This window comes from Glycine max, chromosome 18 (genome assembly GCF_000004515.6).
Source record: "Glycine max cultivar Williams 82 chromosome 18, Glycine_max_v4.0, whole genome shotgun sequence".
In the NCBI taxonomy this organism is placed as follows: domain Eukaryota; kingdom Viridiplantae; phylum Streptophyta; class Magnoliopsida; order Fabales; family Fabaceae; genus Glycine; species Glycine max.
In genome coordinates this window covers 53,944,702-53,968,962 of record NC_038254.2, presented here as the reverse complement: position 1 = coordinate 53,968,962, position 24,261 = coordinate 53,944,702, and the positions used below count along the sequence as shown (strand labels likewise).

At 29.7% G+C, this 24,261-nt stretch overlaps 3 protein-coding genes and 2 long non-coding RNA genes across 5 annotated transcripts in view; 1 reads left to right on the top strand and 4 right to left on the bottom strand.

Moving 5' to 3' along the window:
• Nucleotides 1-2,551: 2,551 nt before the first annotated feature.
• On the bottom strand, nucleotides 2,552-4,260 carry LOC121174043 (uncharacterized). Its single transcript, XR_005889745.1, has 5 exons — nucleotides 4,023-4,260; nucleotides 3,706-3,852; nucleotides 3,492-3,630; nucleotides 3,277-3,385; nucleotides 2,552-3,144 (listed from the first exon to the last, which is right to left on the bottom strand). It is a non-coding gene; the product is annotated as an uncharacterized lncRNA (long non-coding RNA).
• A 13-nt stretch (nucleotides 4,261-4,273) lies between these two features.
• LOC121173977 (putative GEM-like protein 8) lies at nucleotides 4,274-5,353 on the bottom strand. The gene is made up of 2 exons (XM_041011851.1): nucleotides 5,084-5,353; nucleotides 4,274-4,456 (listed from the first exon to the last, which is right to left on the bottom strand). Exons 1-2 carry the CDS (start codon nucleotides 5,351-5,353, stop codon nucleotides 4,274-4,276), a joined length of 453 nt encoding a protein of 150 aa, XP_040867785.1.
• An 843-nt stretch (nucleotides 5,354-6,196) lies between these two features.
• Nucleotides 6,197-8,149, top strand: LOC121174042 (uncharacterized). Its single transcript, XR_005889744.1, has 3 exons — nucleotides 6,197-6,575; nucleotides 6,846-6,922; nucleotides 7,567-8,149. It is a non-coding gene; the product is annotated as an uncharacterized lncRNA (long non-coding RNA).
• A 490-nt stretch (nucleotides 8,150-8,639) lies between these two features.
• LOC100813564 (subtilisin-like protease Glyma18g48580) lies at nucleotides 8,640-18,680 on the bottom strand. Its single transcript, XM_006602805.4, has 11 exons — nucleotides 18,531-18,680; nucleotides 18,299-18,408; nucleotides 16,368-16,465; nucleotides 16,120-16,275; nucleotides 15,584-15,707; nucleotides 12,034-12,577; nucleotides 11,617-11,711; nucleotides 11,281-11,526; nucleotides 11,003-11,147; nucleotides 10,369-10,585; nucleotides 8,640-9,408 (listed from the first exon to the last, which is right to left on the bottom strand). Exons 1-11 carry the CDS (start codon nucleotides 18,657-18,659, stop codon nucleotides 8,864-8,866), a joined length of 2,409 nt encoding a protein of 802 aa, XP_006602868.1. The 5' UTR covers nucleotides 18,660-18,680; the 3' UTR covers nucleotides 8,640-8,863.
• Nucleotides 8,852-24,261, bottom strand: part of LOC100811937 (subtilisin-like protease Glyma18g48580) — a 46,830-nt gene continuing 31,420 nt past the window's right edge. The window contains exon 12 of the mRNA XM_041012161.1: nucleotides 8,852-8,923. The gene's annotated coding sequence lies outside the window, so the exon portion shown is untranslated. The remainder of the gene's footprint in view (nucleotides 8,924-24,261) is intronic.

Sequence of the window (24,261 nt, the reverse complement as noted above, 5' to 3'; positions counted from 1 at the left end):
TAATGAAATATTTAGTTTTTTTTCCTTCTGCAAAACGATGAGTAAAACATAGTTAAATATTTTTTATCTATTTCAATTTTTAAGATATATATTTCTAGCAATTTTTTTATCCTTCCAAAATGAACTCAAACAAGCATTAAGAGCTTTACCACAACTCAAACACATTATTAAATTAAATGAACTAAATTTCTTTGTTATAGTGAGTCTTTATCTTGCCTATTCTACACGATTTCTCTAATATTACTAACTTGTTGACAAACTTGAATCCTCCATAGTTGTCCTATCCTCTAGAGTATGATCTCAACTATTTGATTAATCTAATAGCTATTAGAGTTAATCTCCTAACTGTTAGATTAATTCAACAATCGAGATCTGTCGCAAATCGAAGGATAGCTGCCAAATATTCGCGTTGTGGATTGATAATTATTCAAATATTTTATGTTTACTGTCACTTGTTATTTTTTTTTTTTACCTCAAAACTCAAATGATAAAGTTGTGTAAACTAATATATATAGATGCGAAAAATAATATAAAGACATTGGTTCGGGCGGTTTTTAACTAATGGCATAGTGGTTCGACTAATGATTTACACTACTAGAAAAATATGATATGACAACGCACATTCTAGGTCGGTGCTGAAGAGCTCGTCGTAGTTGTCAACACGGTAGCAATTGCGTAATTATATAAGTTTTTTATGTGGCGCGTTTGTTGTACAACGACATTTGTCTATAACTCCGTCGTTGTAGTTTTGATGGAAGTCATCAAAGACGGTGCTTGTAGGTACACCGTCTTAGAAATAGTCACATACAAAGTCGGTGTCACTAAACACCGTCGTAAATTTTGTACTTTATATAGTCTCGCATTAAACACCCTCGTACCCTCCAAAAACCTAGCGCCCCCACTATTGCCTGAACTACTTCATCCCGCCATGAACTCTGTCCCGCTACCACCCTGACGTTTTGTTTCTCGTCGTGAAGTACTTGAAGCCGAAGTGGACCTGCTGCTCCCACCACCGGTACCGCCACGTAGCCGAAGTCGTGCCTTTTTTAGTGGCGTTGCCACCTTTCGAGTGTTCCTGAAGGTAAGGATGTCGAAGTTTTTGAGTTCTGTTTTGGTAATGGTGCAATATGTTATAGTATTTAGGGTTTTTGAGTTGTTCTTTGGTAATGCTTGAATATGTGATTATCGACTTGTTCACTTGCCCTGACAATGTCATCGTTCAATATGCAAAAAGGATTTGAAGCAAAATAAGTGAAAATCGTGCCCTTTTGTGTTTAATTGTTAGTATTTGAATTGTTTGTGGTTGTACCTTTACATAAACTAAAAACCCTCTTTCCCAATTGATATCCCATTTGATTTCCAAACATGATCTAAGACGTTGATATTGACAAAGTGATTTCCGAACATGCTGCAATCCCTTTCCACTCATTGTTCATGTTACTATAGTAGTATTGTTCACACTTATCGTGGGGAAACTCTGCTCGGGAAAAATGTATTGTTATAACCATCCTTTGAAAAAAATAAATTGTGTGAAGCAAGTTACTATAGTATACATCTATCAACTACAGGCTGCTATTTGGAACTAAGTACAAAAAGGTCACTCATAGAAACTAAGTACACAAAGGTGCATATCTTCTGAATCTGAAATACAGTTTTGCATCTGTTTCTATTGGTTCCAGGCTATTATTATATGGGCTCTCTTCAGACTTTTTTGTATTGTCATATTTCTTACCTGTGTTTAGTTCAAATTGTCAAGTCATAGAAATAATGTTATTTTGTTCTTCAATGTCCGCATAATATTAAAATTATGGTATGCAATTCCTAATAATAAAACCAATCTTCATATATTTTTAATTTTAAATAGATATTGTATTTTTATGATAGATGTGTCAACATAGATCCAGAATTCTGGATGTTGATTCTGTCATTGTTAACTGTGGCTTGTTAGCTATTGGAAATTTGGTTTTGTACTCATTTTATTAGATTCCAATAAGATTGTCTTAGTGAATGATAACTTTAATCTAGACCAAAAAACTATTGGAAATTTCAAATAGGGAAAGAAAGCCATATAGAATGGGCAACGACATCTTATGGTGTGAGAACGGGAGCCAATAGCTCTTGAATCTCCTCCTTTCATCTTTTGGCAAAATAATAGACCCACAACATATCAAAATAATATCTCATAGGCCCCTCTCCCAAGTTCCTAACACATGACTTTGCATCTCTTTTAGGGGCCATCAGATTCTTATGTACCTAAAGGCAATTTAGACCGGGTGCCAAGACAAGCTAAAACCTTGGCCACTTGCTAATTTCCAGCAGGGTTACATTAGAACCATGATAGTGCCACCACTTGTCATTAACCGATTAGCAATATAAATTCCCTGATATCTGAAAGGGGACCCTCCAAAAAGCCAGTGTTCACGACGCATCTAAACTGCGACTCCTGCTTGAGATTTTTACCTCAACCGGGATTTTTGTTACTGACGCTGCCAAATTTTAAAGTCCCTCTTAAATCACTGAACATTCGCAGCGTGTAATTTTTCCAAGGACAATGTGTCCAGTAAAAGCAATGAATCCTGATTCTACTCTCCAGTGTAGGAAAAGTGGCTTCATTTCAAGCCGGTATAGGTAGCCCATAATTGTGGAATGATTTTATCCTACCATTCCAGCCAGCAGTGACAATGACCATGCCCCACGCATGAGCAGAGGAGGTACTCTTGCAAGAAGATTTGAAGAACTTGTATTCGGATTTACGCATCACTGATGCTTTAGCCTTGGGGCTTGAAACAGGAAGCTTCTCCTCTGGCCAAGTTGCAGATCCCTTTGGAAAAGACTCCAAGAAGAACTCTTGACTCAGAGAGAACGAAGCAGGTGGACTGAGTTGTATAACTTGAGATGATGTTTTATCCAAGGCATCCAGTTGATGTTCGATTTCAATATTTTGAGATTTCAAACCATGCCAAGGTACTGCTACGGATGCATTTGAGAAAAACCGCTCACAAGACGTAATCTTCTTAGCTTTTAAGGGATTAGACTCTTCTTGACTAACATTCCATAGATATACATTACAGTCATCACATGCTGATAGAATATGTTTCCCATCAGAAGTCATTGATGCACACATTGGGCTCCCCGTGCTAAGGCCTAAAATAAAGGGTTTTAGAATTCTGCTTTTCCAAAATTGACTAGTAATAGTGCATTAAATGGTTGATCCATATGTATATACGATTTTAAATGAATAGTACTTTAGAGATGATAGAAGAACTTTGAAATTACCTTGTAACCATCAAGACCACTTTGTAGAAGCTGTGAAATTTCTACAAAAACTTCTGCTGTGATGCCTCTGGTGTAAAAACTTCATCAAATGTAAAAGAATGTTTTTGGCCTAAGAACAAAACAAGAGCAACATGAGTTGATATTTTTACAGCACAATCTAATTCAAGGAAAATGAAATAAGAATTGTTTAAAATACATCATTACAACAGATATACCATTTTGGGCTAGGTCAATAGCTCGTCCAGAAGTTTCCATTGATGTTGGATAACTGAAAATCTTGTCTTCTGTGCTACAACTTTCATCAGCTAATAAAGGCCTCACTCGACAGAATACACGAATGTTCCCTTTTAACTCCTGTTAATATGAACATTATTAAGGTGTCAATTATTATTTTATTATTATTATCAATGTTTTGGTTCAGGGAATTACCAAAATGGTATTATGTAATTTTTTCCTCAGCCTCTCCCCTTCTATAAGTTTATATTCTGCATCTGCTAAGCCTCTTTGTAACTCATTCACAAATTTTTGTTGTCCTTCGTACTCTGTCCTTGTCTCGTATGCAGATATATTAGACACCTAACAAGGAACAAAATCCATGAATAAGATAAATAATCATCATAATGTATATGTCAAGGACCAAGTAAAGAATTAAGCAATTAGGTAAAATTTCACATTCTTTATCTAACAAATATATGAAATGGTTCTATACCTAGTAGTATACAACTTTTAAACAAATTCTTGATTACCTGTAGTTTCTTCTCTGCAGTTGGTAGTTGCTCTTCCAATGCCTTTATCTGATTATCTTTGAAAGAACATTTTTCCTGGAGGAAGGAAGCTCATCCTCTCATGACTCCACAATAACAGAATGGTGTGATAAGGGATGAAACTATTGCAGGACAGGCAACAACCAAAAACTTAGAACCTCACATTGCAAGACATCTCAATATTCACATTAATATCTCAAAATATCTAGGAACTTAACGATAATTTTCTCCTTTCAGAATTTATTGGCCATGGAAATAGCTTTATTGAGATGCTTGAGAGCTTTCTCATACCGCAAAAACCCCACAAACCTAAATTCAGAATCATCCTTAGTCACTATCTCTATATACTTCTGTTCTGCCTTGTTCACATTCTGGCTTTCATTGACTTCTTTTATTCTCCTTATTGGTATCAAAACCTGCATACATAACAAGAAGCACCTTCACATCAGAAGAATGAAATAGATAAGAATCATATAAAGTCATAATAACCTTGGGAGAGCCACAATACAAAAACTTAGCTGTTTTAGTTAAAGAGTCCAAGGCACCCTATACTAGAATCTCATACTTCTAATGTGGAACTCAAGTCTCATATCTTAGTGTTTTTGTTTCAAGTCTTACAAAATTATTTCAGGAAATTTGAGTTTGAGAACCAAAAATTCTCATGTTTGATATAAGTTTTAAAAATTATTCTCAGGCATTATTTATTTACTAGAATTTATGTATATTGCACATTTTTTTCCTCTTTCTAAACCCATGTACCAGGTATATCATTCCTATTTATTTACAAGTCATATTAACGCATGCTCCTTCTTTGAAGCTAAGAGACATGGTGGAAGGCTATGATACCAATTGATAAGAATCTTGGGAGAGTCATACCATAAAAGCTAGCTATCATAGTTAGAGAGCCCAAGACCTTATAAACCCCACCTAGAATCACATACTTCCCATATGGGACTCAAGTCTCATACCTTATAATTGGATCCTAACATATACTAATTAATTTGAGCTTAAAGTTGGGTTGTGTTGTAGCACATAAAGCCTACCTTGTAAGGTGCCCTGACTAACTCTCCTGTCACAGAAGAGAAGGTTATGGGCCTTTCACTGTAAAATGCAACCTTTGCAGTTGAGACAAAGAGAATTCCAGCAATAGGACCAGCTGTGGTATATAAATAACACTGAGAGGCCTTCAACAATAGCTCTTTTTCTTGCATCCCAAAAACACTCTTGAAGATGTTCCGTCTTCCTCCTTCTTGTATAATCCTTGCCCCCAAACTCAACTTACCCTTCAGAATCTCAGACAGATTAGGACCCATTTTTACTGCAGTCATACATGCATACAACAAATAGTGAGTTAATCTAATGTTCAATAGAATTGATCACACTTTTCTTATAATGTTTCATGTTTTGTTGTGATCTTTCAACTTTGAAATTACCATGGTTATGAATCCTATGTGTAAAATTGCTGCTTTTTCCTGTGCCCTTCGCGGTAATTTCTTTATCTGCAGTAGGTACAAGAGAACCCTCTTTAGTTTTGTTACTGGCATAGTATTTGTGTATTGGTGTGATGCCTAAAACCAGAGGAAGAAAAGTTGATTCTTACCTGTGTTGGTGTAAGTATAGCCATCAACAGAAATGCTTTTGTGTAGTAAATAGTCATCGTGCTGTGGAGAGGTATCAGAAGACTTCATAATTGTGTAATTTCAGAAATTTGATATTCAAAATGGAATTCTTCAAAATATTCTTGGAATTCTATTGGCTATAATTCTTGTGAACAAAGCCTTATATTATAATTCTTATTATAAATCAAAATACCACTTGGTGTGCTTTGTAGCCAGAACAAAAATTCTACCACTGCAGGCTGCACCATCCTTGATAATTTTATAAAACTCTTCATCAGGGGGAATCCCATATATATATATATGTGCGCGTGTTCTTATCTTTTCCTTGGACAAGGACTTTCAGTTTAATGCGCACCTTAGAAACAATTAATTAATAGTTCAGCAGCTCTTCATCAGTGGGCACTTTGATTTCTTGAGTTTCACTCATTAGATTAATCTAACGGTCACCGATTCACCGTTATTGTTGAAAAGGACTACAAGTTCCAATTAAAAACCATGGAAAATGTTCAGAGACAAAAAAGGGAGAGAACATAAAAAATGGGAAAGTTTAGTTGAAGTTACAGTACTTTTGATTATGGGGTTGTACTTGCCTTTCTTCTGTTTTCACATTTCTCTTTTGAACTTCGATTGTGTGGCTCCATAGTGAAGTTCCTTCCTTGATTTCAGGGACCTCTTCCTTTTGTTCTTGAAACCGAGTCAACTACCAATAACATTTTAATTTGAGATAAAAATTTGCTTTTAACTCATACAGATGTGACATTTCTTGATCAGGTATGTGGGGGTTGGTGAATCAGAGAATGTGCAGGCCTTCTACTATTCAATTGAGTCAGAGAACAATCCCAAAGAGGATCCTCTCATGCTATGGCTTACTGTGGCCCTGGTTGCTCATGGTTTTCTCGCATTGTCCTTGAAATTGGTAATAGCATTACCATCTTGGTTTACTAATTTTTACTTTTGAGGATTGTTAGGAAAACAATTACTGATACAGTATTTTTTATTGATTAAACTTATTGAAAACTTGGAAATCAGAAGATTTATTAAATTTTATATGAGATCCAACTAATAAGAGTTAGAAGAGTGTATTTCGAACATTTTTCTTTACTTTTTTGCCATACTGTGTACCTATGTAGTAGGTAACAAGAGCTGACCCTTACATTTTTATGTTTACTCTATGTGCGTGTTGCAGGTCCAGTTGCATTTAATCATGAGCAATATAATGGGAGCCTTCCCACTTTGATCTTGAGGCCACAATCATGGACAAAGGTAAGTGCATGCATCCACAGTTTTGTTGCTTAGAATAGATATATATTTTAGCTTTTATTGTATTTGTTTCATCAGATCCTTTTGGATATATATATATATATATATATATATATATATATATATATATATATATATATATATTTGAATTTACATATATTTGAATAAATTTTTCCATACACCTTTTATAGGAGAAAAAAACAAGAAGGTATATCAAATAAGCTTTTTTCCATGAACTTGTTGGTTTACTTTTTCTTAAAGTTGATTTTAACTTGTGCGTAAACAAATTTTACCTCATGGAACAAACTTTTTTTTTAGCTATTCATGGTAGGTTAGTAGCATTATATTTGTAGGCTTGCCTTTAGTTTGAAACTGGATGATTTGTATGTAACAATGATGGCTGTTGAGTTAATTTCACAGGCTGTTGTATGAAACTCGATGATTTGTATTGTGGATAATATTGAATCGGGAAAAGAAAATGCAGTTTATGTTTATTTATCCCATATAGTTTATTTTTTGTTTATTTAACTTATCTTATTATGTGTTATTTATGTGTATAATGGTTGATGAAGATGCACAGGTGCTGAAAATTTGCTAATTTAATTATACTTTCTGCTTGAATGGTTTAACCCAAATTTTGTTCACAGGGGAACTTCTTCAACGACGGTTGTTAACACACTCCTCTTTATAGATTTCTATGACGTGCCTTTATATGGCTGTTGTTGAAATACTCACGAACAACAACGGGTGTAACGTCCACCCCGACATTGAAATTTTAAAAAACAACGACGGGTGTAACGTCCACCCCGACGTTGAAATCTTCAAAAACAACGACGGGTGAACTGAAATATTGACATTGAAATGAAAAAATACAACAACGGCTGTTATGGGTACCCGACGTTGAAATGGATCCGAACAACGACGGGTTCTTCGACAAAGTGCGTCATCGAATCGTTTTATATAACGACTATTGTTAAATGCGCACTGACGTTGTTTTCTGACATTACAAAGACGGCTCTGGGGGTGACCGATGTCGTTGTTGTCGACATACAACAACATCTGGAACAAAAACGGTGTTGGGCCCGACGTAGATAGCTTATTTCAACCAATATAGAAGCTGCTTTTTGTAGTAGTGTTAGTATGTTAACCGAGTCAATAATCTATTTGGCTTTTAAGATACTATTTTTGAGATTATTTTTTTTTACCTGCCTACATCCAAAATAAATTCAATGCAAGATGCTAAATATTATTTACACCGGTTACTTTTTTATATCATGATGACTAATTTTCATGAACATAACTGATCATTATTTAGTTAAATTTTTTCTCTTAATCATATTTTTTTGCAAACAATTTAAATTTAAAACTTAAGGGATTCAATTTCAATACTATTCAGATGAATGACATGTTTCCGGTGAATTTTTCTTGTGAGATGTATTAAGTACATGTTGCTAAAGGAACCATTTAAGATAAGAAACCTTAGGAGAGCAATAAGGAAAAATTGTTACTTTTAAAGGTTGGTGAGTTTTGATGAACATTAGGTACGCCAAATTAAACAATGATTGGTATGAATCGTTGAATTTTACTTATATTATTTCATTGTATGCAAAAGGCGTCCATAGACATAGATTATTTTTTCTGGTAATGTTTGCAAAATGCAAAGGAAGAGAGAAAGTGTGGTATATATGCATAATAACCAAGGAACAACAGAGTAATGTCATAACATGAAATCCTTGCTATATATATATATATAGTGAAACTCGCTTATATCTAAACATGCACACATGCATCCACACAATACAAAAAAACCAAACCACATGATAACCAAGGAACAACACAGTCATGTCATAACATGAAATCCTAGGTATATATATAGAGTCTAACTAGCTTATATCTAAACATGCATCCACACAATACAAAAAAACCAAATCCATTGGGGAATTTTCATCTGCGCTTAACTGTAATAGGACTCCTTACTATATGCTTTCCATCTGTCCAACGCAAATCCCCGAATTGATACTTTCTCCGCGTAGTTACACTGCTTGCCTGCACAATAACTTGGAATTTCTTCTTTTCCCCAATTTTCGTGAAAGTCAAGGATCTTGGCACAACGACAATGGTATATCCAGCAGGCGAGTGGACATTTGCAGTGTATGTGGCTGGTGGTCCAACATTTGTGACTGTGCGAGTAATGGTTACGGGTTTTAGGCCAAGATTTGGTAATGTGATTGAAGGGTAGTTCAAGTCTGTTACGCTGTGAGACCCTTTACAAATGAATGTGCCATTGAAATTGAGTGCGGAGATGAGTTGTTGGTCGTATCCGGAAGCACACAAAAAGTTCAAGTAATCAGCGAGGCTTAGATCATAAACAAGTCCCGGATCTATGGCAAGGTCCGGTTGCACATGTCCTGAACCATATGCAAAGGCATCTGCCACTTTATTATCAAACGCATCCTTTATTGGCCTATTTGTGTTGTCACGTGTGGTTGCTGCAAGGATATAACAAGTTAGAATTTTGAAATTTTGCCAGAAAATTTTAAAAAAAAAAACATATATATTATGACTTATCAGTGAAATAAACATAGACACAGTCCATTATTAAGTCTTAAGAGCTCCCCAGCCTAAAAAAAAGTCTTAAGAGCACGATTATTATAAGGAATAAGTTATTACCCAACAATTTTTTTATAAGAAATAAAAAATAGAAATATAAAGTAGATTTTTATACGGTGAAATTTGAAAAGTTACTTAAGGTATCATCTGCAGGTATTATTTATTCGAACCAACATATTAATAAAATAAAAGATAAATATAAATAACTTTTTAAAATAATCATAAATTAAAGTTTTAATTAATCTTGATTATTTTGTATCATCCACGTTTAATTTGTTTATATTATTAAAATAAAAATATCATTCTCATATCACATTATACATTCCACACACATGAGGAGGAAATTAATTTTTTGACCATATGAGGAAATTAATTTAAAATCAAATAAGTTAAATCAAATCTTACATCATTGTTAAATTTAAATTTAAATATATTTTTTATTTCTAATAAATATTTAAATTTTATATTTTCTTTATAATAAAAATTAAAAAAAAATGTCAATAATCAAAAACAAAATTATTATTTTATATGGGGCTCAATTAAAATAAAAATTTATTAAAAATAAAAATATATTTAAACTTTAAATTTATGTATAATATTTGTTGTATCGGTCTAATTATTAAATTTACTTATATATTATCTTAATCATTTTTATCAATTTTTTTATAAAATAAAATAATCATAAATAAATTTTTGAATTTAAATTTTATTGATGAAAAAATATAATAAAAGAAAAGAATTTAACTAAAGATTATTAATAAGTTATAACTTTAAAAAGAACTATGGACAAGACATAGAAGTTCCAATTAGGATGATTTAATAGCTGTGGTCATGCCTACCTGTGGTCATGATTGCTGATTTAATAGCTGCAGGACTCCAATTAGGATGAAGTGTTTTGATAAGTCCAGCAATACCAACGACATGAGGACAAGACATAGAAGTTCCTTGTAATACATTGAATTTAAACCCTCGACGAGTGTCTACTAGCAAGTTCGATGCACTTGCCAATTCTGAATAGGCAGCAAGTATGTTCACACCAGGCGCAGTCACATCGGGCTGAAATAAAAAAAATAAAAATTAGAGAGAGTAATGTAGGGGTATATAAGAGAATTAAGAATTTCTAATACAACTTTTTTCGGTCAAAAAATATTTTTTTAACATTCTTATTTAATTTATTTTATTAGTTAAGACTCACTAAATTTTATCATTTCTAATAAATTTTAATAATAAAAAAGAGTGATAAAAGAAAGAAAAATATTTATTAAATAGTCCTTAAATTATATAGACCTTGAGAGAGAAAAAGAGATGAGAGATTAATAATTGAGTATGTAGTTTGATAAGAGAGATAAAGAAAAAAAATTATTAATTAAGTGTTTGAAATTTTTAATCGTCAAAATATATAAGCACTTAAAAAAAATATATTCCTAATATTTCTGTATAAGAAATCCAATAGTAATTAACGTGGATATGCACCTTGAGTATTGATGGTTGAATCTTATTGGGTCCTCTAGATGAAAATGAAGCCATAACTGGAGCTGGCTTTCTTCCAAATAATGTTCTTGCTGGGGACATTCTTATTGTATCACCCGTTTTTATAGGGATGTCGTCCTCGTCCCCACTGCAAGATAAATATATAAAACGTACATATGTTCATATATAAAAAAAAATAAAAAAAATGGGGCACTTCTTTTGTAGGGATGTCATACATTTAAAAAAACTAAACAAATTTTAAAAGGAGGAGATATAATTACATGGCAGTTATGTAACCAGGCTGTGCCCCTGCATGTCCTTTACTGTCGGTCACAGTAGACAAAACATGAGGCTCTGCAAGAAGGGTTCTCCCATTTTGCTTTTGATTGCCCAAAAGCATTGCCACGGCGCCTTTAGATAGAGCTTCCTGACCCTCGCCAACGGATTTTATTTTTCCATCTCTAATACAACGCACTATTTTCCGTTTTACTTTTTCAGGATCAAGTGTTCCAGGCCTACAAAGTTCACTGCATGCAACAATATACATATAAAGAACAAATATTCAATAATTATACTAGTAAATTAACAAGGTGTTTTGTAGAAAAGCTTCTACTTACGCATCTCGAAATGTCGCATTAGCAAGCTTAGCATCAGTCGCAAGGATCAGAGAAAAGGCTTTATTGGGTGGCAAATTTACGAAAAGACTGGCTCCCTGGTACGTATGATAGAAATAGAACGATAACACTAAGATTTCCTTTGTTTGAAGAGAAAGAAAATAATAATAGTAAAATTTATATATTTATATTTTTATATTTTTATTTCGTTTTATATCTAAGCTTACGTTTCAATGCCAGGGAAAAAAAAAGTAAAAATGAAAAAATAGAAAGACAACGACCATTTTTATAATAAAATAATTTAACATTTTTTTCCACTTATTTCAAGATATGAAAACTTAATTGCAATATTTTTTACGTAGCATGTCCATAACAAATAATTTTAGCAAGTTTCAAAGTCACCCAATAGTTAGAAGATACCGTAATTTGCCTATTGTTGATGGTTAAATTACTGCTAAAGTCTCTGTCTAATGTGCTAGCAGCAATTGTGAAGACCCAAGGAGCCACATTGAGAACAGTTCCAGGTGTGGGTCCATCATTCCCTGCAGAGGCAACTAAAATTCTGTTTCTAGCAATTGCATGAAATGCCCCAATGGAAACCTCATCTGTGAATATTCCTTCTGGAGTCACAACGTAGCTTCCACCAGCAGAAAGACTGATGATATCAACGCCATCATCTATGGCTTGGTCAATAGCAGCTAACACATCAGCGCCATAACAACTTGCAGGATCAGTTGGAGACCAACACACTTTGTAAGCTGCAACCCTAGCTCTTGGTGACCCACCCTTTGCAGTGCCATTGCCAACGGCAAATACACTCGCTCCTGGGACAAAATTTCCCCCTGCGGTTGATAGAGTATGGGTTCCATGCCCCACAAAATCACGTGCTGTTTCGCTAGATGGATCAAGTTTCCCATTGTATGCCTCGAAAGCTTTGTTAAAGAATCTTGCTCCAATCAGCTTCCTGTTTATTGAGACATTATAGATAAGATGAAGGAATCTAGATGGAAATTATCAAAAGTAAACAAATGATGTTTGGAGAATCTAACTTAATTAGTCAATTTTAAATAATTACTGTTAAAAAAATACATAATTAATATACAATGCATTGATACAAATTTAGTACTCCCTTAGTGTCTTTTTTATAAGAAATAATATAACTTATTTCTTATAAAAGGAGAAAGGTAATATATTATAATGATTGATTGAATATTTTATTTAAAAATCATTGTCAAAATAAACAAAATTTAAGAGTGAGAAAAAATCCTGTTGTTAAACTTCAAAATGATTGACATATCAAAATCAATTGACAGGATTGAGATATCAAAATCAATTTATTATTAAATTATATGTATAATTAATTTGTTATACTTTATACACATTCAATAATTAGGTTTGAATTTTTATTTTTTAATAATCAATTTTATATGTGTTTCACACTCGGATACACAAATTTAATTATCATCTTTTCCAATTTTTAAAAACCATAAAAAATAATAGTTTTGGAAACAGTTTTTTATTTAAAAAAAATAGGTTAGTCAAATAAGTTTTTCCGTTTTTTAGTTTTTAAGTTTTAGAAAACTATTTTTTTTTTACTTAATTAATGTTAAAAATTATAGTCAAAATAAATAATTTAAGAGAGAGAAAAAAAAAGATATGCTAAATTCAAAATGATTCACATAATAAAATCAATTGACATGGGTATAGGTGACTACAACGTAAGACAAGCTGTCAAATCAACCTATAAAAAGTTTAAATTATTTATCGCATTGCATTAATGAAAACCTCTCCACGTTTGTTTTGTCACTTTCATAATAAAAAAAGAGATAAAAAGATAATGAGAATAAAAATAAAAAATCAAAATCATCATATGTAAAATGTGAAATAAATTAATATTTTTATTAAATTTGAAATTATGATTAAGTTATAATATTTATATATTAATTTTAAATAAATTTTATTTTTTAGAATTAACTTGACATTAAGTTAGAAATTTAAAAAATTAATTTTTTATTAAATTATTTGTATAATTAATTTATTATACTTTTACATATTAAATGATTAATTTAAATTTTTCATTTTTTAAGAATCTATTTTATATATATTTCACACTCTCATACACAAATTTGATTATTTACCCTAAAAACAATTACATGGTATTCTCACTTTTATCAATTTTTAAAAACCATAAAAAAATAATAGTTTTCGAAAAAAAAATTTCTTTAAAAATAAATAGGTTAGTCAAATAATTTTTTTAGTTTTTAAGTTTTAGAAAACTGAAAATTGTTTTTTACTACAAAATTGTTTTTAAATCAAAATAAGCAAACAGGTTCTTAATTTATCTACACAAGGCTTGGGTTCATATACATAATTATTGAGTCTAATTCTTCAACAATTATCAATCTTATAAGAAATGCCAATAAGTAATTTTTTAAAAGCATCTATCCTAAAATAAGTATTACATCTTTAAAAAGATTGTCTAAAAATAACTATTATATTAGTTTTTCGAAATAATATTAATTGTTTTTTCACTAATATCTCTAAAAAGTTTCATTTTAATTTTTCAATGTAATATTAGTACTATTCTTTTAATAAGGTTATTTTTGTAAAATTATAATTTTTTTTCATCAATTTATTAATTTTTTCTTACCTTGTAAAACAAACTAGAATGATGCAAAAAAATAACACTTTCTACTATTCAAATTTATTAGAAGTTACTTTCCTCGTCCCAAAATAATTGTCTTCTTACTGTGGGATTAAATCCTGAATTTTTTTTATTGAAAATTTAAGAGAAATAAAACATAATAAAGATTATGGAAGTAAATATTCTTGTATTTATTGCTACTGTACTGTTTATTTTAGTTCCTACTGCTTTTTTACTTATAATTTATGTAAAAACGGTAAGTCAAAGTGATTAATTTCACTTAAATATGACTTCTTAATTTTTATCAATGTAATTGATGATTAAAAAAAATATAAAATGTTTTCAATTTTTGGTCTTAGTCTATAAAAAAGATCGGATTATTTTACACACAACAAGAAATAATAATGTATGAATAGATAAAAGAGATTAATAATTTATAAAATTAATTTTATATTATTCTTAATTGATTTTTTTGTTATTTATATTAATATTATAAGAGATATGAGTGAAAAAAGATAATTAATCTTATATTAAAAATTTAAAATAACTATTATTTTAAAATAATTTTTTTTCTTATACAATAATTATAATAGGATGATGGGAGTAGATATTTGTGTGGGAAACTCAGTCTTTATTTAATAAACGACAATTGTAATTTTGATATTTATAATAAACTTTAATAAATAATAAAAGCGTGTTAGAACATATAGTAGAGGATATATATATATATATATATATATATATATATATATATATATGGGTAGCATTGCTCTTAATCTTTTTGAGAGACATTCCATTGAATTTTGAATTAGTTAGAATTATTTTTTCATAATGAACAAATGGTTAAGAAAATAAGAAAGCTGTCCATGACACCATTGTTTTTCCATTCTTAACCGGATTCGTCACCTAGCACCTTTAGATGTGGTCATTAACTAGTTGAGTCCATGTTCTCAGGAAGCCAAACAAGCTACATATAGCTGCATGTAATTGTAATTTGTCTTTGCCTTCTAGTGTGTTTCATTTTGTTTCTGACTTTATAAGTCTAGCTATTTTAATTAGTTAACCAGTTCAACTTAGCTTTCCCACATGGATTCCATTTTTTTGTATTTTTTTTTCACAAAGAAGAATATATCTAGGCCTAAAAACCGTTAGTTATGAATTGTGTTCTTATCAAATTAAATGATTATGCACAAAATATTTAAATCGATGAAAAAAGATGTCTAGTTTTTCTTATTCAACTTTTGACTTTCTTTCAAATATATGTAAACTGTGTATTTATCATACATTGGAAAAACTTGGAAGAATATATTAAAAGAGAAAAGTAACCTGTTGCATGGATTTCTCTTGGAGCCAGGGAGTTTGTTAATTTGACAAACGTTACCCCCTCGCCATTTTGATGGGACGGAGCCAAATCCATTATCACTGAAGCTCTTGGATTCAGGCCAAACACCTGTTCAAGGAAGAAAATTAGAGTTATAGCATTATTTGCCCCTATTGGTTCTGATGATTATCGTTTATCATTGATTATCTTATATTAACATCGATTTTTTCAAAAATTGATATTAACTAATTGATGTTAATATCTGTTATTTAAAAATTGATGTTATCAATTTAATGTTAACATCGATTTTTAAAAAATACTTGTTAACATAAGTTAATTAACATTAATTTTTTAAAAAAGTGATGTTAACAAGTATACATTAATTATAATTATGTTATTACGTTAATTTTAATCTGGATTTTCTCAAAATGATATTAAAATGACGATATTAAATATACTTTTTTTTAGTAGTGAAAAAATAACCTACAATGAATAATTGTAACTTAGGTGAGTAGAGAGTACAGTAAGTAATAGAGCTTACCTGTGTCGATGTTACCAATTATTGTATTTTCGCCAAATCTCCCCTTTTGCCATGCAGAGTTCTTACTATTTCGGTCTAGTCCAAGAAATTCCCAAGACCGAGTTGTGTGCAGTTTATGTTTTTTGCTCAAGAACACAGACACCACATTTGGGTTTTCTATGCGCCATTCAAAACATTATTTGTGTTAACTGATAAATTTGAAACAAAATTGAATTTGACTGAGAAACTATGCTTCGAAGCATGCTTACTTGCAATATCTGCTGCTTCTTCCTCCTCAAGTAGCGCAGCCAAGCCATTGATGTGTTTATTATATGAGTAAATAATTGCTTCTTTCGCTTTCTCCTCACTATTCATGCATAAATCACCGAGAACATTTTTTTTTTTACATTATTATTCTCAAATAAACGTTTAAAATATAATATTAAATCTTTTTTAAGTAATTAATAATAATAATAATAATAATAATAATAATATATGATTTTAGTTCTTATAAAAAAATCAGTTTTCATCTCTACAAAGTTGTTTTACTATTTATTCGCTCTTTTATCTTATTTGTTGGTTTAATTAATTTTGTCTTTTATCTTTTCAAAAGTTAATTTAATTTTTTATCTTATTTTTTTTTGGATTTACTCTTTTATCTTTTTAAAAATTTTATTTGATCCATTATTTTATCTTTTTTTCAGTTTATTCTTTTATATTTATTTTAATTTGATTCTTCCATCTATCAAGTTTGTTAATTATTTAAAATAAACATCTTTTAGTTCAGTTTTTTTTGTTTCTTTCTACTTTATTTTTAACAAAAAATAATGTTCATTTTTAAATTATTAACAACATTCTTAAATGGATAGAAGAATAAAACTAAATCAAAAAATAAAATAAATGATTAAAATTAACTTTTTAAGGGATAAAAGACCAAATAGAATTAAAATATAAGATAAATGATTAAATTAAATTTTTTAAAATATAAATAATCAAATTAAACCAAAATATAAGATAAACGGCTAAATAAGTTATTTGATTTATCTAGAATTATTTTAATTTCTTATAAAATTATTTTTTTTCATTTTTTATCACCACAATATTCCTGCGAAGTATTCATTAATTTTTCTAATAATATCTATCAAAAAATCTTATTAATGATTTTTAATAAAATTTTCTCTTTTAATAATATGTTTTATTCATAAAACTCAAATAAAAAACTAGAAGATCAAACTCATCATTATTCTTACCAACATGTGGTTGGTAAGAACTTTTCATTTAAGTCCTTCTTATTAACTAAGAAACATTAAACTTGTTGTCCAATAGAGGAATAAATGGTTGTTACATTATTAATGAGCAATAACAAAGTACAATTATAAGATTAAGATTAAATAGATTACAAAAACTAAAATTATTTATTTGTCTTGTCTAATAATTTAACTATTTTTTAATAATTGATTCCAAACACGTAACAGATGTTGGCATTTCAAAAGGAGTCATACTTTTTAAAATATAGTCAATTTTCCAATCTACCAACAAGTTAGAAAAAAAAAGCTTAAATATAACAGTAATTTTTTAATTTTACTTTTATGTAAGTTTGTATTTTTTAAAAAAAATTTAATTCCTATAAAATATTTTGTTGATTTTTACTTCTTCGAAATTTATATTTTTTAATTTTAATTTCTGTAAAAATAAATTTATGAAAATTATAAATAAAAAATTAAAATATTAAAGGAATTAAAATTGAAAGTGTATAAACTTACGATGACTTATAATCAATTTTTTTATATGAATCAACAAAATTAAAATAAAAAGTCAACTGGACTATTAATAAAAAATTTATAGTGACCAAAAATAAAAAAAAAACGTTAACTTAGAAAACCAAAAACATATTTATGTGAAAAATAAAATTTCAATCTATTAACAAATAAATTATTAGTAAAATTAAAAATATCATTATTAATAAAACTAATAAATATGTCAATATCAATATTATGGATGAAGTACTCAAAGAAAATATAATCATTCTTCCAATCTTCTATAATGATATCTATTTTTTTCAGCTTTTCTTTAATTAATGATTTAATAATATATAATTTCGCCATAAAAAGTAATATATAAGTAAATAATAGTTAATAAAAAAATTGTACACACTGAAAAAGAAAAGCAAAATTAAATCCATGAATGATATTATTTATACCTTCCCAAGACTGAAGCTAGTAAATCATAATGAGAATGGGTAGCGATTTCGAGGTCAAGAGAGGTAGGGCTAGGACCATGAGAATGAGCTCCCAAGTATACAATGTAACACTGCAAACATGCAGCCAAGCATTAATGCAAATGCTGGGAAATTCAGCAACATCACAAACAAAAAAAACATCATAATTTCATGGTAGAAACTGTTATAGCTAAATGAGCAACAACAAGCTTGCCTTTTTGCTGCCATGAACAGCTTCCAGCAGGAAAGTAAAAAGAAGACACGACGAAACTATAAGGCGAAAAATGGAGCTGTCCATTCTTTCCAACACAAGTGCCCTTTCGGAATTAGCTATGCAATGCATATATAGGGTGTAGGCACCTCAGCATTTACAAAAGGAAAATATTTACATACCTTAAATACCATCTAATACTTATAGGAAAAAACAAATATATATATATATATATATATATATATATATACATATGATAGGATTTATAATATTAGTGAAATATTTAAAATAAAAGATGGATGGAAAATTATCACATTTGGCTTGATAATCTTAAAAGTATCGAAATGAAAGAAAATTTTACATGATTTTTAGTAGAAAAGTATTTATTTTCAAATTGAAAAGAAAAGGGAAGGAAGAGATTTTTTATAAAAAAGCACTTGTACTATTATTTATATCGCAGGTTTATAATATACTTATATTTTATATTATTTATACTTATTTATTCATCGGATTAAAATATTGACTTACTAGTTAAATGACTCATCATCTATAATGAGTGCTCAACAAATTAGATGACCGTCCATTTTTAAAATAAGGATTGATCAAATATCTCACTATTACATTGTGGTCTTATCTCATTTGGTCTTCGGGAGATGTACCAGAAACATAGCTTTTGCTTTTCAGGACATAACGAGACAACTAAACTTTTTCTTTTGTTTTCCAATCATTCTAAAAGTTTTTGAAGTGTGTGTATAATTTGATTTTGGTAAAGCATCTTCTACTTATATAAAATAAATTAACAAAATTAGCTACTCTTTTTTTTCCTTGAGATGGATAAGTAAATAAATTATAAAATATATAATAGGTTTATAAGTACAATTACTGTAATGTACTTTGTCCCATAATAGTGAATTCTTCCTTGAAAATAAAAATTATTAATTATAACCGTGGGGGAATTTTCCCAGGTTCATTATTATTCTTTGAAAGAACAAATTTATTTTTGGATATCTAATGCGCTATTGGACACTAACGTATTGTTTGGATTGAAAACAGGAATAGAGAAGTTGTGAAGAGAAAGGTTAGTAAGAAAAAGTGATTTTCTATCCTTTGAAACATAAGAGAAAATAAGATAGGGAGACAACTGACAGAGCAGGGACGGTATAAGGTAAATTTAACAAAATTTTGTTATTTTTTAAAAATGCACACTCGAGGCTCATTACAAGTATGAATATTAAATAGTTGAAGTTTTCTCATGATAAAATTATAAAATTGGTCCTCACTTTATCTCTAATTACGGATTTAGTTTTCTTATAATTTAATTTATAAATTTGGTTTTCCAGTTTTATAAATCTATGTAAAATTGGTCTTGGAAGCCTGATTTGGACGTTAACCGTTAATCTCAGACGTTGATTGTCACATGTCAATGTCACATGTCAACATCTGAGTGATTTCCCGTAAAAGCTTCATTTTTTGTAGGTAAAATTGTACTTTTGGTCTCTCAATTTTACTCCAATTTCAATTTTGGTCCTCCTATAATTTAATTCACACATTTAGTCCCTCAGTTTTATCAATCCATTTATAAATTGTTCCTGCAAAATTGGTCTTTTGAATGGTTTAGCCACTGGTGCTAACAACATGGTAGGTCTTGATAAATCTTGCACTTCTTTTTCATCACAAGTTTTTCACTCACTTAAAACCAGAGAAAAATCACTCTTTGTCTCTCTCACACTTCCGGGGTTGTTCAACTTGAGAAAGTGGCGCATGAATCCCAATCTGAGTCTGAAATTTTCAGATCTCTTATTTTAACAGGTTCTGTAATAACTCTCTCTCTTTTTTTTTTCTTTTTTTGCTCGCTCGTGCGATATTATGTGTATACGACTGCTTAAGTGACTTATGTATGACAATGATATTTTTGTCTGAAATTTGAAATACAACTTCACCAGTAATGAAATTTGACTGAATTTATAAAACTGGGGGACCAAATGTGTGAATTAAATTATAAGGGAACCAAAATTAAAATTGGAGTAAAACTGGGGGGACCAAAAGTGTAATTTTACCTACAAAAAAATGAAGCTTTTACGGGGAACCACTCAGACATCGACACGTGATACTCAACGTCTGAGTCAACGTCCAAATCGAGTTTTTAGGACCAATTTTATAGGGATTTATAAAATTAGGGGACCAAATTTGTGAACTAAATTATAAAGAAACCAAATCTAAAATTAAAGATAAACTAAAAGACCAAAAGTATAATTTTACCTTTTCTGATTTAAGCCTAAAATTATTTTATTTTTTATGTGTTTCATGCTTGTTGAAGCGATGTTTGCTACCCACTACAATTAATGTTAAGAGAGAAAAAGCTTGATTGACTTATAGTTTATAAATGAGCTATTTAATATATTTTTTAATTTATTTTATTTCAAAGGCTGATTGTTGGGTCGGTAGATGCATAGGTGAAGAAATTGGTAAAATTATTTATTATATTAAAAGATTATATATATATATATATATATATATATATATCTTTTTAAAAGAGATTACTTTCTTTTTTTCTACTTTTCTATTCAATCAAATTAGTGAAGAGAATTTTTTTCTTTTTTTTCTTCAATTCAAACAATTAAAAAATCTATTAATTTTCTATCTATTCACTTTTTTCTTCTTTACTTCTCTCCTTATCCATGGAGCTAGCTAGTAAAGAAAAGAAAAAAAAAGTAACGCGATAATACAAAAAGAGTTACAAAGAAATCAAAAGTATTATTCGTATATTTGAAAATTTAAAATGTTTAAAAATCATTTCTCTCTTAAAAGAATCAGTTCATCATTATGCAATTGAAAAAAACACATAGATCGATGTCCATGAGTTGATCATTATCAGAGTTCAATAGCATACATGTCTCCTATCCTGGAAAACGTATTTTCAACCATTAAATCTCTTCTCTTTAGAGATCAATGACTGATACTTTTCTTCTTTTTTTCCTTTTCCCCTCTAGTTTTTCAATCTTTTCCGTTTTAACCCTTCTGTTTTTCTTCCCTTTTCTTCTCTGTCAAGAGGATTTTGTTAAGATTTAAGAGTGTTGTAGAGGATATTTCCACCGCCTTGTTGAACACCCATTTCCCTTCCCATTATTTTATTATTGTCCCGCATGAGTTCAATCAATGAACGAATGAAAATGTGTGAAGAATTTCTTAGCAAAAATATAGGTTTGATCTAGGTTATTCCCACTTGATCTTAATATAATATAACTAGAGCTAGTTTAATTAATTTTAAATTAATTATTTTTGTAATTAATTACATAACCTATTATAATAACAAACTCTTGTAAGTTAATTAATGTTATATTAATTAAAACTTGTTACATTTCTTTTTATAATATGAATTCTAACATAATTGTAAGCTTCAGTGTTCCATTTTAGATATTAAAAAAAAAACTCTTTAACTGGGTTATGCTTTTCTAACATAATTAATTTTATATTAATTAAAACTTCTTCCATTTTTTTTTCTTTTTTTATACTATGAATTCTAACATAATTGTAAGCTTGCGTTTGCGAGTTTTTTTTTCTTGCCGACACTGTAATAGTCGGGTAATTATTGGCCATATTGTGGTGGATCCCGCTCAATTGGGCAAGTCTGTTTGGCAGTCCGTGCGAATAGCGATGGGAGAGAACAACATGGAAGTAAAAAAATTAAAAGGAAAAAAGATGAAGAAATGAGAAAAAAAAAAAGAAAAACAAATCTGATCATTGATCTAAAATAGAAGATTTATCGATGAAAAATATGTCTCCCACTTATTTCGATCCTTTTTATGATAAAGAAATTTAAGTATTAATTATATTAAATTTATTTCTTTTAAAAAAAGATTAAAAGAAGCATTATTTTAAAAAATAATTGATATTTATTGATAAAAAAATCACTTCATGCTATGTTGAGTCAGCTTCTTATGGCTCATGCTATGGGAATTTCTGTATTGTTGTGTAATTTCTTTTCTTGGACTTTTAGGCTTCGTTTAAATTAGAAATAAAGAAAAATTATTTCCTACTGTAGAAGACATACAAAACTCTCCCAACTGGCCTTCACCCACAACACCGGACTCTATAAACTTTTTGGATAGAAAAAAGATTCTTATTCTTTTGGTGCATAAAAGAATGACATTTTTACTTTTTCTTTTTAAATAGAATAAGAATAATATTTTGTGGACACACAACAAGAGGCTAGTGTACATCACGAGAGAGAAAAATAGAAGAGAAAGAAATAATAACACAATAAGTAATATGATATGTGTGATAAAAGATGAAATGTGTAAAATAAATATTTATATTATTTTAGTAACCATGTATCATGGTTTAAAACATTGTTTATAGTTTTTATAAACTTTGTAATGATAATAAAGTAACCAAATGCTCTACTTTGTTCACTTTTCTTTTCAGATTCTTGTTTTGTGAATAGAATGATATTGGAATTATTAAAATAGTGGATGGTAGGTACGAGGGACAAGTTTTTGTTTTTTCTTTGGTACAGACAACCATTAGTAAAAGGGTAGAAAAAAAAAGTGTAATTAATACTTTAGTGTGTGGAAAACGATACTATTCCTATTGGGCTAGTGATCTGGAAAGTGGAAAAACAAGGTAAAGTCATATATATTTCACATGTATAAAGGCATTTGCTATTTCTACTCTGTGTTTAGTAATACACCCTCCTTTCTAATTATTATTTTTTTCAAAATGATTCAGAAAACAGACTCCCTCTTTCTTATTTTCCAAAAGCTACTTGCACCCCGAGCCCCCTTTCTCAAGATTTACTTTGAGATTGGACTGCTTGATCTCAAGATCTACGGCTAGATTGCTAATGATTCCATATCACTTTCACTTGCACATAATATTCGCATTAAAAAAACAATTTTTTTTTCAAATTACAAGGTTATAATTTGCATGCCCCACCAGCCATTCAGTTACTTGTATCTTGACACAGAAACTTCCATGACTCCACCTTGACACTGCCACTTTCTAGGTCGACAATCGCATTCGCGCCAATCTTATAGAACATGAGTCCAAGGAAGAAATAGGGATAATTTTTCTATCTTAAATGCACCAAAAATTTGGTTTTTAGATATAACACTACTTTACATTTCCATCCAAAGTTTTACAAAAATTCAGCGTCCAACATGTTTTTATTATCCAAAGGATTTCAGAGAAAACTAGTGTCCAATTGTTTGTCGTCAAACTTAAGTTTTCTATCAAGAGAACATGTGTTGAAAGTCAATTTTTTTATACGTTCGCTTCTTTAAGGTTTAAGTGCTCCTCTATGCTTTGATATTTTTCATCTATAAACTTTATAGACTGATATTCTTGTTGTTTTCAAATGTGCTCTAATGTTTTGAATTTTAAACATTTAATGAAAAAGACAAAAAATTCTAAGCAAAAGCTTCTCATCAAAAGCAAAACAAATGTGGAGACATAATGCTAAGGGAGAAAATAGAAGAAGGAATGAGTAGAAATATCAACTGGTTTATTTTTAGAAGTTGACAATATCTTTTTTGAAGAGAAAAAAAAAATAATAGGGCCCACGTGTGAAAAAGCTTATTAGAACATCTTCAATAGAAAATAAAATTTATGACCTTAGTTATCTTTTTGGTGGATTTCACATTGTAACATCACTTTAAAAATTTTTCACTTTTTTTCTCCAATAAAAAATCAAGTTTTGTGATCTTAAGCCACTTTTGTAGGTCCTACAAGGGAC

Bases quoted from the DNA above. Each gene is read 5' to 3' on its own strand.
- LOC121173977 (XM_041011851.1), bottom strand. From the start codon at position 5,353: ATGGGTCCTAATCTGTCTGAGATTCTGAAGGGTAAGTTGAGTTTGGGG. The intron at 4,457-5,083 runs GTAGGCTTTATG...TTATGTATGCAG, and splicing joins TAGTCAGGGCACCTTACAAG to GTTTTGATACCAATAAGGAG.
- LOC100813564 (XM_006602805.4), bottom strand. From the start codon at position 18,659: ATGCATTGCATAGCTAATTCCGAAAGGGCACTTGTGTTGGAAAGAATG. The intron at 16,466-18,298 runs GTATAAATAATA...ATGCATGAATAG, and splicing joins CTAGCTTCAGTCTTGGGAAG to TGAGGAGAAAGCGAAAGAAG. The intron at 11,527-11,616 runs GTAAGTAGAAGC...TGTTGCATGCAG, and splicing joins AATGCGACATTTCGAGATGC to TGAACTTTGTAGGCCTGGAA.